The 14,512-nt window shown below is 45.8% G+C and overlaps 1 protein-coding gene across 8 annotated transcripts in view; it reads left to right on the top strand.

The window, feature by feature from the left end:
• Positions 1-14,512, top strand: part of C17H17orf67 (chromosome 17 C17orf67 homolog) — a 236,672-nt gene that overhangs the window by 207,387 nt on the left and 14,773 nt on the right. For 2 of the 8 annotated variants that reach the window (XR_004179417.1, XM_031657535.1), the window contains one exon: positions 3,632-6,296. The exons of 5 other annotated variants lie outside the window; for them this stretch is intronic. Coding sequence is in view for 2 of the 3 variants with exons in the window: in XM_031657535.1 (XP_031513395.1) it covers positions 3,632-3,680 (49 nt within the window). In the remaining variant the exon portion in view is untranslated. Of the gene's footprint in view, positions 1-2,564; positions 3,021-3,631; positions 6,297-14,512 lie in introns of those variants that run through there. One more of the 8 variants, XM_031657536.1, reaches the window with a different exon arrangement.

The raw sequence follows: 14,512 nt of genomic DNA on the forward strand, positions 1-14,512 counted from the left end.
AGTAAGAAAGGGAGAAGGCAAGACAGGCGGATGGGTCTGGATCTGTAGACGGTTGGTCATTGCCAGAGTGATGCTCAGAGCTAGTCGCCCCCAATGGCTGCTCCATAACAGAACACACCCAGAGGCATAGAGGATGTTTCTCATCATTCCAAGCTCTGCACTAGGCCTGAAGGGGGCTGGGATCCGGTTTTGGTGAGAGGAGACGAGGCCCTCGCCCTGCTGGCTGCAGAGGCAGGAGGAGCCCACCAGGGTGGGGCTCCCCATGGGGCTGTCTGGAATTGAGAAACAGAGCCCACTGCGGATTTCAGAGCCAAAGAAACGAAGCTCTCCAAGCTCATAACTGTGGAGAAACACTTCTTCGGTTTGTTTTAAATCAAACTCCCCACGCTGACACTTGGGCTCCATTCAACCATTTAAAAAGTTCCACTAGCAAATAAACACTTAGCCAAATATTTGCACTTATGTGTTTTCAATAGTAAATACCAGCTATATTGCTCATCTCTATATATCATCCCTGGTTGTCTTGAGCTAAGTGGCCTCTTTAAAGACGGGTAGAAACTCCTTCCTAACCTCCCAGTATGGCAACCAAGAGTGGTGGACTCAGACCCGGAGGGAAAAGAAAAAGTGGCCTCCCACCCTAAAGGGCAGACCAACTTAGGATCATTCCATGAGATGTAGCAAAGTCCCCAGAGCCCCCAGGCCCCAGAAATGTATTTCTGCTTCCCCATCCTCTTGTAGATCCTGTTCCTACCTTCCCCAGTGCTCAGTCACCAGCCCTATAATTGCCAGCACACCTCTGAGAGGTGGATCAGGGTTCATAGCTGCTTCCCACCCCATCTTCTGGCCCCCAAGGACTTTAGAGGAAGGTTTAGAAACTGGGAAGGAAGAATGGAGATGAGAGTGAGAGGGCAAAGGGCTTCAGCTTTCACAGGTACAAAGGGTGTTTGGGACCTTAAGTTACACAGAACAAAACTACCTAAACATACACACACACACACACACACACACACACACACACACACACACACAACCACATATCATGCAACACAGCAACCACAGAATTGGTTAGCATTCCTTGGTTGTAAGCAACAGATACTGATGGGTTAACCTAAATGAAAAAGAGAATCTATTGGAGGAATTAAAGGGAGCTTGTAAGAGGAGAGGTGGAAAACTTAGATTTGGAAAAGACAAGCCGGGCAGGAGCTTCAGAGGTTGTCGGTAGCAAGAACTCCTCAGCAGCCTCATCCAGGTGCTGCCACTGGAGAAAATGTTCTTAGTCCTGGACACTGCTCGTGAATTAAGTTCTAGTAAGGGAATTTTCTGTTGATGTTGATTGGATTCTGTCCTTGATCAGGTTCCCTCCCTGTCGACCATGGAGGTCAGGATGCCTTGATAAAGAGTCCCTCAGGGCTTGGATGCCTTGTTTCTCAATTGATTTTGTATTCTGACACACAAAGGATACCTCACTTATAAGACATGATGGGGTGAAAGGATAAGTTGTTCTTCCTTATCTTAAGGCTACTTCTGGCCATAAGTGACTGCTGAACACTGCCTCCCCAACCAGGACGCAGGGGATCAGTGTCTCACACACCTGTACCTTTTATGGAAATCACTGGGAAATTCAACTGTTTCCAAGAAGGGGAGATAATCGCCAAAATATTATCAAGATGCCACCAAAGATGGCAAATGGAATGGTTCCTGAAGACTCACTCCCCTCCCTAACATGCACTAAAGCCTCCAGCATCATCAGTAAAGCAATGGGAGGTTCTCTTCTGCTTCTACCTCTGCCTCCCACTCCTCCCCATTGCATTCCAGCCACAGTATACTGAATTTTCCCACCTAATTCATTTCTCAGTACAGGGACAGCAAAAAAAAGCATTTTTTTTTTTGAGACAGAGTCTCATTCTGTCACACAGGCTGGAGTGCAGTGGCATGATCTCGGCTCACTGTAGCCTCCGCCTTCCAGGTTCAAGTGATTCTTCTGCCTCAGCCTCCTAAGCAGCTGAGGCTACAGGTGCATGCCACCACGCCCAGCTAATTTTTGTATTTTTAGTAGAGAGGGGGTTTCACCATGTTGGCTAGGCTGTTCTCGAACTCCTGACCTCGTGATCTGCCTGCCTCGGCCTCCCAAAATGCTGGGATTACAGGCGTGAGCCACCGCGCCAGGCCTAACAAATGCATTTATATCTCTGCTCGCACATCACAATCTCTCCTTCAAAAGACTGTGGGCACTTGAGGGCCAAGGCTCCTTGGTCTTTCACTGGCACCTAGACGAGTGCTCTGTACACAAGTCAGTCTTCAAAACAGATCCCAAGCTTAGACAAAACTTATGCTGCAGATACATCAAATGCTTACTTAGCTCCCAACATGCTCTGCTGTTTACAGGTCTACTTGGAGGGCTTTCTTCAGTATTCACGATGTCTCTTGAAAAGAACCTTTGATGTACGTTTATGGAGTGAATGGAGAGAGTGGTAGAGTGGATTCCCCCCAAATAGTAATCAGGCCAAAGCATCAGATCATACAAAGATGTTCATGATGTTCTTTTTTTTTTTTTTTTTTTCTAGAATCTCTTAGGAAGACTTGATCCAGTCGGCTATATTATTGGACTGGAAATACTGTAATGTTGAGGGCTTCCACCAACTGATAACCTATGGGAAATCAAGACAGAACTGCTCTGGGATGACTATGCACATTGAAGGAGGGGTGGGATTTCATTTACAAGACATTTTGATGAAGTCTCAGTAGGGAAGAAAACTAACTTCTGGAGAGAGCTTACCTGTGCTAGATAATTGTGCTTGTGTTATTTCACTGAATTTTTTCAGCAAAGCTTTGAGGTAGACATTGTAGCTCCCTTTGTGCAGATGAAAATACCGAGGAGAGATGTAGACATATGCCTAAATTTATTTTTAAATAACTGATGTGAGGCAGAGCTGGGAGTCAGATTCTGGTGTTCTCCCTCTGACCCAGAGCACTTTCTTTTTTCTTTTTTTTTTTTCTTTTTTTTTTTTTGAGATGGAGTCTCATTCTGTTGCATAGGCTGGGGTGCAGTGGCATAATCTCGGCTCACTGCAACCTCCACCTCAGAGGTTCAAACAATTCTTCTGCCTCAGCCTCCTGAGTAGCTGGTATTACAGGTGCGTGCCACCATGCCCAGCAATTTTTTTTTTTTTTTTTGTATTTTTAGTAGAGACAGGGTTTCACCATGCTGACCAGGCTGGTCTTGAACTCCTGACCTCATAATCCTCCCGCCTCGTCCTCCCAAAGTGCTGGGATCACAGGCGTGAGCCACCGTGTCCGGCCCAGAGCACTTTCTACTCCACTTCTGCACCTCTTTGACTGCTCTGTCATTAATATCACTGATTTTCTTTTGGGCCAGTTTTTAGTTCTGGCTTATACTGAAACTAACGGACATGCCACCTGATGTGGACAGAGGTAGCTTAGAGGATGTGGTCACGTTTTGGGAATCCAGTATGGAGACTGAGATCCAGCATTAACCGTGGCTGAGATCTATCTCGAACACATGCACACATATGTGTTCTCTCTCGAACACATGCACACCTGTACACCCACGTGCATTTAAGTAGAAACAATTGAGGGCTGCTAATCCAATCAAACAGTTGATCTCTTCCAGTCGCTGGAAAGGCAGCAGAGAGGGCATGGGAACAGACACGCCTGGATGAGGAACTCCAGCTCCACCTACTTAACAGCTGTGTGATCTTGGATGTGCCATTTATTCTCTTGCCTCAGTTCGTTCATCTGTGAAGTGGAGCAAACATCACATCCCTGGTGGTTGTGAAGATTAACCATGATCATGTGTATGTGGCACGTACTGTTACTTACCTACCTGTTATCCCTTAAGTCACTGGGGTGAAGGTTTGAAAACACTTGTGAAAGAGGGTGGTGTCAGCTGATGTATACATTTCTCTGTTTGTCTTTCATTTTTCTTACTGTTCAAGTGAAATGCCAGAAGGTTGAGCTTCAGTCTAGTGACCAGGAAGGCAAGGGGCACATGCTAGAAATAGAAGACAATGGTGCCTTGGTCTCTATTGGTAGATTGAATGATTTATTAAAAACATATTCACAGTGCCTTTCTGTAGGACCCCAGCTCCTGCCACTTCACGGGAGAGGACAGCACTCCCACGCCATTCAATCAGGCATGGCCGTATGTCTTGCATTAACCAGTGGGATGTGAGCAGAAGTGACTATGCCCTGCTTGAGAAGAAGTTCAGTGCCATCCCATGATTTTACTTTTCCTTTGACATGAGGCCGCAAGTCCCAGAGAGGGGTTGCTCCTTCTGCTTGGACCTCAGAAAGAAGATAATAGGGGTAGAACTGCAGCTGACTTGTGAAGGGCGTTTAATGGGAGCAAAAACTGACCTTTGAGATTTGGGGTTATTCCTTATGGCAGCACAGCTGGGAAAGCTGACTAATTAATAGCATCGCTGATGACGTACTGGGGCTGCCACGCTAGCTCTCACTGCTTTTACCTCCAGACTTCTTGCTACATGAGAAAAAGCAACTCCTACTTGGCTAAGCCACCATTTTTTGTGACTGTGGTCATGCTATCCAGTATCATGAAAGTACCAGGCACACTTGCACTTAATAAATTAATGTTAGCTATTATTACAGTGATAAAAAGATGTGCATTTTAGAAAATACTCAACTTATGCGAGTCTACATTTATGAGATAAATTGATGGTGGGTTTTAAAAATGAAATTCTGCTTTGTTAATAACCTAATGAATTCACATATTTTTATTTAAAAATTGAACATTACAAAACATCATGAAGTCAAAAGTGAAGATTTCTACCTGCCATTCTTTCAGTACTTCTCTCCATTGATAACCTGTGTTTCGGCCCCAAACATTTTTCTGTATAAGGGTCAGATTAGGGTGAGGCAAGTGAGGCACCCTGGTTGCAAAATTTAAGGAGGCCCTCACTTTCTGGCCTGTGCAGGGCAGAGTCAATACTTCTATAAGCTGGAGAGTGAGGGCCTCCTTAAATTTTGCTCCCTGGGTGTGCCTTACTGCCTCACCCTGTCCTGGCCTTACTAAGCATTGCATACATTCACAGGGGTACTTACGTAGTTATTTTTCAAAACTAAAATCACTTTCATTGAACTGTGACTGGCTTTTTTGTTTTTTACACAACAATGAATCAGGACTGTTTGTGTCAATTCCTACAAGTCTATCTCAAAATTTTAATAGTTGTGTAGTATTCTGTACTATGAATGAACCATACTTTAGCCATTTCCCTACTGATGAGCATTTAAATTTTAATCTTGCTCTTGCAGTGAATGCTACAAAAAATGTCACCTAGCTCATATGTGCTTGCCAATATTTCCAGGGCATACATTTCTAGAGGAGGCAATGCTGGGTAAAGGGGTATTTTAAAATTATGAAAGCTACAACCAAAGCACCTTTCAAAAGTTTCAAACCAATTGATGTTCCTTCCAGCACTGCAGAAGGATATAATGGGAGACACTTTACGTTAGAATTATCTGCATGATTTCTTTAAATAGCCAGCTTTCTTGGTACTTACAACTTCCCCAAATTACAGTCATGTGCAGTTTTCCAGCAGTCTGTTATTGCATAAATCCAGACAGGCTGCTGAAGTGTGTGTGCTGCCTTCAGAGCCAGCTCTTTCCCTCCTGTGTAGCTCAGCTGGGAAGTGGTTGCTCTGACTTCTTCTATAGGCCTGGAGCTGGTCTGTGTTGGAAATGGGGAGCTGGGCAATCTGTAAGGTTACACCCTGGGTCAATGTCTCACAATTGCCCTCCAATCTCTCCAAAGATGGGAGTAGGATCATGAGTCCTATGGGACATCCATAGAAAAAAAAACTTTCCAATGCAGAGGAGTTTGTTGAATCTCAATCTCTGTATTTTTGTAGAACATAATTTGATATGGAGTATTGCTAGGCCTTCTGGCAAGGAAGAAGTGCTGGACCTGGTGATCAGTTGAGATAGTTGTGTTCTGTATTATGAATGAACATAGTTTAACCATTAGCCATAGCAACAGAGTGCTGGACCTGGTGACCATTTGAGATAGTTGTGTAGTATTCTGCATTATGAATGAACATAGTTTAGCCATAAGATATAGCAACAGAGTGCTGGACCTGGTGACCATCTGAGGTTCTTGAAATCCTCCATGCTGGCCCTCTCCTACACTTTCCCTACAATCCAGGATGGATGTGGATTCCTGTCCATTCACCTTCAAATCAGGAGCTGGCAAACTCTGGCTTGTGGGTCCAATCTCACCCGCAGTCTCCTTTTGTAATATAAAGTTTTATTGGAACACAGCCATGCTTATTTGTTTGCAAATTGTCTATGACTGCTTTTGCAACAGAGGAGTTGAGGAGTTGCGGCAGGTTGTATGGTCTGCAAAACCTGAAATATTTACTGTGTGGCCTTTTACAGATGAAGTATGCCAACCTTCTGCTCTAAATGTCTTTCAAGTTTGTTCCTTCTTTTTCCCTGTCTTAGTGCATCACATCTTGCCTGGATGACTGCAGTAGCCACTAAGCTGGTCGCAGAGTGAGCTTTCTTAAATGCAAATGTAAGGATGGCAGAGCCTCAGGTGCTTCAGTTTCTCCAAGTGCCTATTCCCTGAGTGGTATGACACTGAAGGCCCTCTGAGTCTGCAGCTATCTTTCCACTCTCATTGGTGTGTGCACCTGGAGCTGTCACTTTTTCAATAATGCATTTCTGACTCCCTCATCAACAAAGGTATTTACTCCTTCCTCTTTGCTGCCAGTAAACCACTGAGAACATGCCTTCCTTTGGTATTTCAATGGCATTTGTAATTATGTGTCTTTCCCTGTCTTCCTCACTGATCTGTGAACTCCAGCACGCAGGAAACTTGTCTTATTCTCTTTCACATCAAACAGGGTCTGGCCCTAATAAGTACTAAAGAAATGTTTGCTGAATGAATAAACACTAATATTTCTTGAGCTCTTCTTGCTTTTTCTCAATACTATCTCTTAGAATCCTCACAACAGCCTTGTGGCATAGACACTGTTCTATCCCCACTTTATAGATTTGGCAGCTGATGGCACAGAGAAGTTAAGTCACTTGCCTAAGGTCACAGAACTTGACAGGATTTGAACCCTGGCCTGGCAGTTAGGCTTTATGGTATATATCAAACTCTAACTCCCATGATAATAATGAGCAAATGAATGAATGAATGAATGAATGCAGTGAGTTTGCATGAACTGAAGATAGGAAAGGGAAATGCTACATGACTTTATCAAACCCATTGGTAGGGTTTATAAAAGAAAAACACAAAGATTCCAGGAGACCTGGCAGAGATGGAAACTATGGAGGATCAACATCCCGCAGAGTTCAGGCAGTTTAAAGCAAGTGGAAAATCAGACCCTCTTGTGAATTGCTGGGAGTGCTCAAAGAAGAAGCCATAGGGCTGGGCACGGTGGCTCATGCCTGTAATCCCAGCACTTTGGGAGGCTGAGGAGGGTGGATTGCCTGAGCTCAGGAGTTCAAGACCAGCCTGGGCTACATGATGAAACGTCATCTCTACTAAAAATACAAAAAATTAGCTGGGTGTGGTGGTGCATGCCTGTAATTCCAGCTACTCAGGAGGCTGAGGTGGGAGAATCGCTGGAACTTGGGAGGCAGAGGTTGCAGTGAGCTGAGATTGCACCACTGCACTCTAGCCTGGGCGACAGAGCAAGACTCTGTCAAAAAAAATAAAAATAAAAATAAAAAACAAAAAAAGCCATAGGGCCACAGTTAAACTAAACAAACAAAGCCTGCCCCTTGGTGCACTGGGTGAAGGGAAAAAGGGCACCAACCTTAACATTTATGGCAAGCCTCCTGTATGCCTAACACCATGCCATTGAGCTGTACATATGCTAGCTCAGTGAATGAAAATTACCTCCCCCACAGCCTGCCACAAAACTTTTCTGATTCAATACATTTTCATTGATTAGGTAGTATGTGCCAAGCCATTGAACTAGACGCTGAAAGAACAAAAATAAACAGAACTCTAGGAGATCCCAGTCTAGCAGGGGAGAGCGTATAATTCTAACAAAGTGGTGGGCGTTATCAGAGAGATACAACCAGGAGCACAGAGGGGACCTAACTCTGCCTGGAGATGTGGGGAAGGTTTCAAGACAGTCATGACTGAGGTGGGTTTTGAAGGATGAATAGAATTTTGCCAGGTAGACAAGGCAGAGATGGGCTCCTGGAGAGAAAGCACAGTTAGTGCCAAAGCACAAAGGCAAGAATGCCAGGATGCACTTGGGGATCTAGAAACAATTCAGTGGGGAGAAACGGAGAGTGGAGGCCCATCAGGAAGAGTCTTGTAAAGCATGCTGTAGAGCTTGGCTTCCTCCTGTGGAGGGACTGGGTTTTTAAAGCAGATGTTTTTTAAAAAAATAAGATGGTATTTGCATGACACTAATGTGGAAGAAACAGAGAAAGGTGCAACCGGAAGTCGGGAAACCAGCTAGGAGGTTGTTGCTGTAGTCCAGTGGGGAAAAATTCGGGCCTGAGCTGAAGTCACGGACAGGGGAGGTGAAAAGCAAGCCAAAGACCAAGAAGTATTGGTCTTGAAGTGTTAAAATATACACTAACCATTTGCTTTTTGAAAAGGCTGGTTATTAGAATCCTCCTTTGAGGGGGCTACACACACACAGAAGTGATAGTGTGGCCTTTATCTGGGAAGTGAACAAACACACCCTACAGACAAATGGTAGAATAAAAGTATCCAACAAAAAGAGTAAATATGTATGATAATTACAGTATTGGGCCGGGCACAGTGGTTCACACCTGTAATCCCAGCACTTTGGGAGGCCGAGGTGGGTAGATCACTTGAGGCCAGGAGTTTGAGATCAGCCTGGCCACCATGATGAAACACCACCTCTACTGAAAATACAAAAATTAACTGGGTGTGGCGGCACATGCCTGTAATCCCAGCTACTTGGGAGGCTGAGGCATGAGAATCACTTGAATCTGGGAGGTGGAGGTTGCGGTGAGACAAGATCACGACACTGCACTCCAGCCTGGGTGACAGAGCTAGACTCTGTCTCAAAAAACAAAACAAAACAAATTATAGCACCAGTGTAGTCTGAAATAAATGCATGTAATGTGTAGGATGCAAGTAGGTAGGGATGATAAGAGTTGGATGGTTTTAGCTTGGGGACCTCTTGTGAGGCTGTAGTCAGGATTAGGTGGGAGTTTTGGTTTTTGACTGGAGAGTCCAGTTCCAAGATGGCTTGGTCCTGTGGCTGGCAAATTTATTTTGGTGTTAGGCAGAAAGCTTCAGTGCCTCACCCGAAGAACCTCTCCATAGGGCTACTTGAGTGTTATACCGACAGGCTTCCCCCATGGGGAGTGATGGAGAGAGCAAGGTAGAAGTAGCGATGTCTGTTATGATCTCGCCTTGGAGGTCACAGGCTGTCACTTCCACATTCAGGTCTGTCCTCTTGGCTATTCAGGTCTGTCCTCTTCGCTATGGGAGAAGACTGTACAAGGATATGAACCCAGAAGGGGGGGATCACTGAGAGCCATCTTGGAGGCACAAATGGGCCTTGGTCTAGCTGAGAGTGGGCTAGGTAATGTGGTGTAAAGGAATGCAAGCAAGATTTGGAGACAGAAATTGGTTGACTGACCAATGGTCATCCCGCCTACATGAGCCTCACTCAGCTCCTCATCTGTAAAATGAGGTGCATAATCAATACCCTGATGGCTAGTGAAGGTCATTTGAGACAAGGCTTGTAAAATGCTTTTTGGGAACCATAAAGCATGATAGTATGGCGTACAGTGACTGCATAAATAAAAGGAATCATTATGAAGTCCCATATTTTATCTAGATGGGAGGTTTAACCTTGATGAATCTCAGAGCTTCAAGAAAGACACTTGATCCTTTATTTCTGTGGCTGTAGAAATCCAATAAATAACATTTATTGATCTTCTATTTCTACATGCCAGGAATGGCACCATAATAATTTCATTTCATTCCCTCAACGATGCTGAGAAATGGAATCTACAAACCACATTTTATAAGTAAGAAAACCAAGGCTCAGTGAGATTAAATAACTCACTCTGAATGTGGGAGAGCTGGGGACACCAGCCCAGCCTGCTGGATCCCAATGCATGAGTATGAGGCAAATGGGAGATGGGCTTGGTGGGACCTGAAAAAGTGTCCCGCCCGGCCAAATCTGGGACCTGGGATATCCTCATGGCTGGGGTTTTGCAGGTGTATGGCAAGGGAGGTTGAATTGTGAGTGACAGGCCTCTCCTACCCCTGCACATCCTTGATCTTGAACTGATGGGAGGTCTTCGTGTGTGCATGTGTGTGTGTACATGTGTGTATATGTGACCACACCGGCAACTGCTGCCATCCCAAAGCTGGAGATTAGGGTGACGAGTCCTACAGTGCCCTCCAGAGTTGGGTGTAGGCCAGGGCTGCACTGGGCCTCGGACTTCTTGGAGGACGGCTCCCAGACCATTCTCGGAAAAGCATTTGCAGCAAGGCCACTCCAGGTGCCAGGCCGGGCCATCAATCCCTCACTCTTCGGAGCAGTGAGTTTATAAAGTAGCAATTAAATAAGAGCTCTGTAAGTGCTTCTGGGAACTGCCCTGAATGCATTTTCCAAACATAAATAACGGGGACCTCCACTCTGAGCAAAGCACATGCAGAGCAGAGAAGCAGCGCCGAAAAGAAGGGAGCCCTGTTGTGCTAACAAGTTGGGCTATGTGCCCCTGGTGTGCACGTGTGCTCCGTGTAGGTGGCAAGTCCATTTGTCTTGCCTGCCTGGGTGGCATGTCAGCCCGTCTGGACAGGTCGTGGTGAGGGGATGGTGGCTGTGACTCCTGCTCCCCTGGGAAGGCAAAGCATTGTTATTTCAGAGATAGTGATAATGATGGCGGAAGCAATAATGACAGCTGCTAATCATTGAGCACCTATGGTGAGCCAAGAGCCCGCAGATCCCCTATTACTGGGAGGATTAGAGACTTGTCCAAGGTGGCAAAGCCTATAAGGTGGAAGGAAAGATAAGTGAGAACTCTTCAGCAGTTTACATGTATGAGGCTTTTATTATATGCCACGTACTGTTCTAAGAGTTTTATGTGCATGAACTTACTTAGATCTCCCAACAAACCTTTGTAGTAGGTACTCTTCTTATCCTATTTTGAAGGGGAGAAACTGAGGCATGGAGAAGTCATGTCTGTTTCCGAGGGTCACACTAAGCCAGCATTGAGTTGCAGGCAGACTGGCTCCAGAAACCCTACTCCTAACCGCCTTTGTGCTGCATTGGTCCTGAGCCCTGGTACCGGGTGCCATCCCATCTTTTCAGCTCAGGTTTGATTACTGTCAACAGTCTGTCCCTGCCCAGGTATGGGCAGCAATGTCTTGCTCAGACAACAATATTCCCCTAAGTTCCCCCTGCCTGCTTCATTGAGTCCTCCTGGTCTCAGGCCTAGCCTTGGCCCGAGTCACTCTCCTGTCCCCAAGAGCTGGCTCTGCCAGCCGTGAAGGGCCATGCTCACTCTGCTCTCCCACTGCATGCCTTTACCCATGCTGGTCCTTGCCCCTGGATGCTCTTTCCCTGCTTGTCCACCTTGGGATTTGAAGTCATAGATGAATGCTCACTCACTCTTAGAAGTATTTCCCGACCTCACCTCCACTTTAACCCCCACCATCCAGCTGAATACGTCCATCAGAACACATATCAAATTCTTATTATTGTTGATTTTCTAGTCTGTCTCCCATGAAACAGTGTTGCATGTCCTGGGATCTATAGCTCCTCACATGGTGCCTGGCACATAGTAGGGATGCAATAGATATTGATAGGTAGATGGAGCCTTTTTCCAGAAAGAGTGGACACATCAGATCACACCTGATCCTGAGTTCCTGAGAGCTCCAGGCATGACTATGCCTGTCCCCCGCAGAGCAATGTGCAAGGAATAAGACTGAGTAGAATGAGCCCTGACCTTGGCTCTGCCATGAACTTACTGAGTGGCCTTGGTCAGGTCATTCCACTTCTCTGGGCTTCCATTTTCTCATCTGCATAACAGGAACAATTATACCTTTTTGGCAGATCACCTGAGGGTTAAATAGGATACAGAAAACAAAGGCACCCAACACGTCGTTGGAACTTGATAAATATTATTTTTTCCTCCCCCTTCCCCTTACCTGTGAAATGGGCTCTTGGTTTGGGGATAATGGAGTGGCACTGTGAGACACCCTTTGCAACAGATGCCTCTGCAGGTTTACCATTTTCCCTCCGTGTCACTAGGGTGGGGTCTCATTGCTTTCCGCAGAAACCCTGCCACCACTAAGCTTCTTCCCTGCCTTTCTTGGGGTTCTGAAGCAGCCTCTGGCCACCAACTCTGTCACGCCTCACCTGAAAGCTCTCTTCCCTGCAGTCACTCACCAGAGAATCCCATCGCAAAAACCCCATCAAGATTTAGCCCCTGTTCATTCCAGAGTCAGGAGTCAGTGATTTCCCTGTCTCGGACTCCATCGAAGTTGCCAGTGATTAAGAAACTCGTATATTTTCACACTCGTTAAAAGAAACATGATGTTCACTTTTCCAAGAAAAGCCATCCTTGTTTGTAGACCCTGTAATATATTGGGAACGCCTCTTAATTGGCTTCTAGGTCTCAGTGTCAGAAGTCAGACCCAAGTTTGTTTATTGACACAAGAAAAAAAATAAAACGTCGTATAATTAGTTGAGTGACTGACTCTAAATTCAGTAACTCCCATCGGTATGTGGCCTTGTCAGGGTTTAAGATTCCATTTTGGGTTATGAAAGAGGCCGGGTCCTAGGTAGTCCAGACGCGGGCCGCACTGCATCATAGCTATTGTACAAATGGGCTCAGTGTGCTGTTTGTGTTAAGATGGAAAACTTTTACATGTTTGATTTTTATGCAAGTCAATTAACTTGTTTTTTATAACTGTAAGGGCTTGCTTTGCAAATAAGATTACTTACCACTATAAATTATGGGAACATAGGGGCCTATTCAGACAAAATGTTACACACCCCTAACCCGTGCACCAGGCTGCATGCCGGCCTTCTGCAGGGGGGACAGCCGAGGCGAATGGGACAGGGAGGTGAAGGAGGAGGGAGGGGTTATTTTGGTGGATTCTGAGGGGCCCTTCCAAGAAAGATGGAAAGGCGGAGTGGGGAGATCTGGGGGCGGAGATTAGGAGTGAACCGCAATACTCCTCTCTGTGCTCACCCCCACCCCAACTCCTCCAGGTTGCCCAGAGCTGGCCAAGACCTTTCCTTACATGGCAACACTGGAATCTCGTTTGAGGATTTTTTTTTCCCCCCAAACGTTTGCTTCTTGGTGACAGCACATCCCCCTGAAGTTGGAAAGTTGGGGAAGGCTGTCTGGGCTTTATCCTCACTGTCATTTGTCATCCTTCCTGCATGATGATTCCACGCCCATTCCAGCATTCAGTGGGCAGCCCCCTCCAAAAGCACAGGGAAGGGGCAAGGGTAGGACAGAGTGAGGGAGAGGAAGAGGAGTAGGCATTCCTGGGGGCTGCCACTCAATGGTGAAGAGGGGGCTGGGAGGGTTTCAGGCAGGACTGGGAAAGAGCAGAGCCAGTCTTTGGTCCCTCTGACCTACTCCTTCCCTTCAGGTCTTTAGCAGAGGGCACTGCAGTTCTATGCATAGGTGTTCTGGAAAACCAAGTTGGGACTCTTGTTTCTCAAGCCCTTTTGTGAACTTGGATGGATTCCTTCCTGTTCTAGGTCTCAGGTTTTTTCATCTGTGAAATGTGAGCAGAAACCCCAGCCCAACATACCTCCCGTGGGTGGGTTGTGATCCTAATGTGATCCTCAACAAGGTAATTTTGCAATTTTGCATTCCAACCCCATGGACATGTAGCAATGTCCAGTAACTTTGTAGCTGTTACAACCAAGGGGTGGGTACGGGCATCTAGGAGTTAGAGGCCAGGAATTCTGCTAAACATCCTGCAAGATACAGGACAGCCCCTGCTCCCTGCCCTCCAACAAACAATTATCTGGCCCAAAATGTCAAGAGTGTCAAGGTTAAGAAATTCTGTTTCTCCAAAGCATGTGAGGGAAAAGGAGACCTTCTTGAGGCTGATCAGTATTTGGGACAAGATTTAAGGATTTACTGAAGAATCAATACACAATGTCTAGTCACTCAGAAATAAAGGGATAAGTCTTCAACAGTAGCAACAATACAATCCTTCACAAATAAATAGGACATTACTGCCGATTCAGTGCTTTTAGATGCATATTTCACCATCAGAGTTCCACAGTAACTGTGTGGGGGTAGCTAGAGAAATAATAATAATTTGAATAATCCTAATAAGGATTATGATATTATTCCTATTCTGCTGATAAAGGGACTGAGGCTTAAACATATGAAATCGGCCCACTGATGTGGCTCACGCCTGTAATCTCAGCACTTTGGGAGGCAAGGCGGGCAGATCACCTGAGGTAAGGAGTTCGAGACCAGTCTGGCCAACATGGTGAAACCCCGTCTCTACTAAAAACACAAAAAATAGCCGGGC

Source organism: Papio anubis, chromosome 17 (genome assembly GCF_008728515.1).
Source record: "Papio anubis isolate 15944 chromosome 17, Panubis1.0, whole genome shotgun sequence".
Classification (NCBI taxonomy): Eukaryota; Metazoa; Chordata; class Mammalia; order Primates; family Cercopithecidae; genus Papio; species Papio anubis.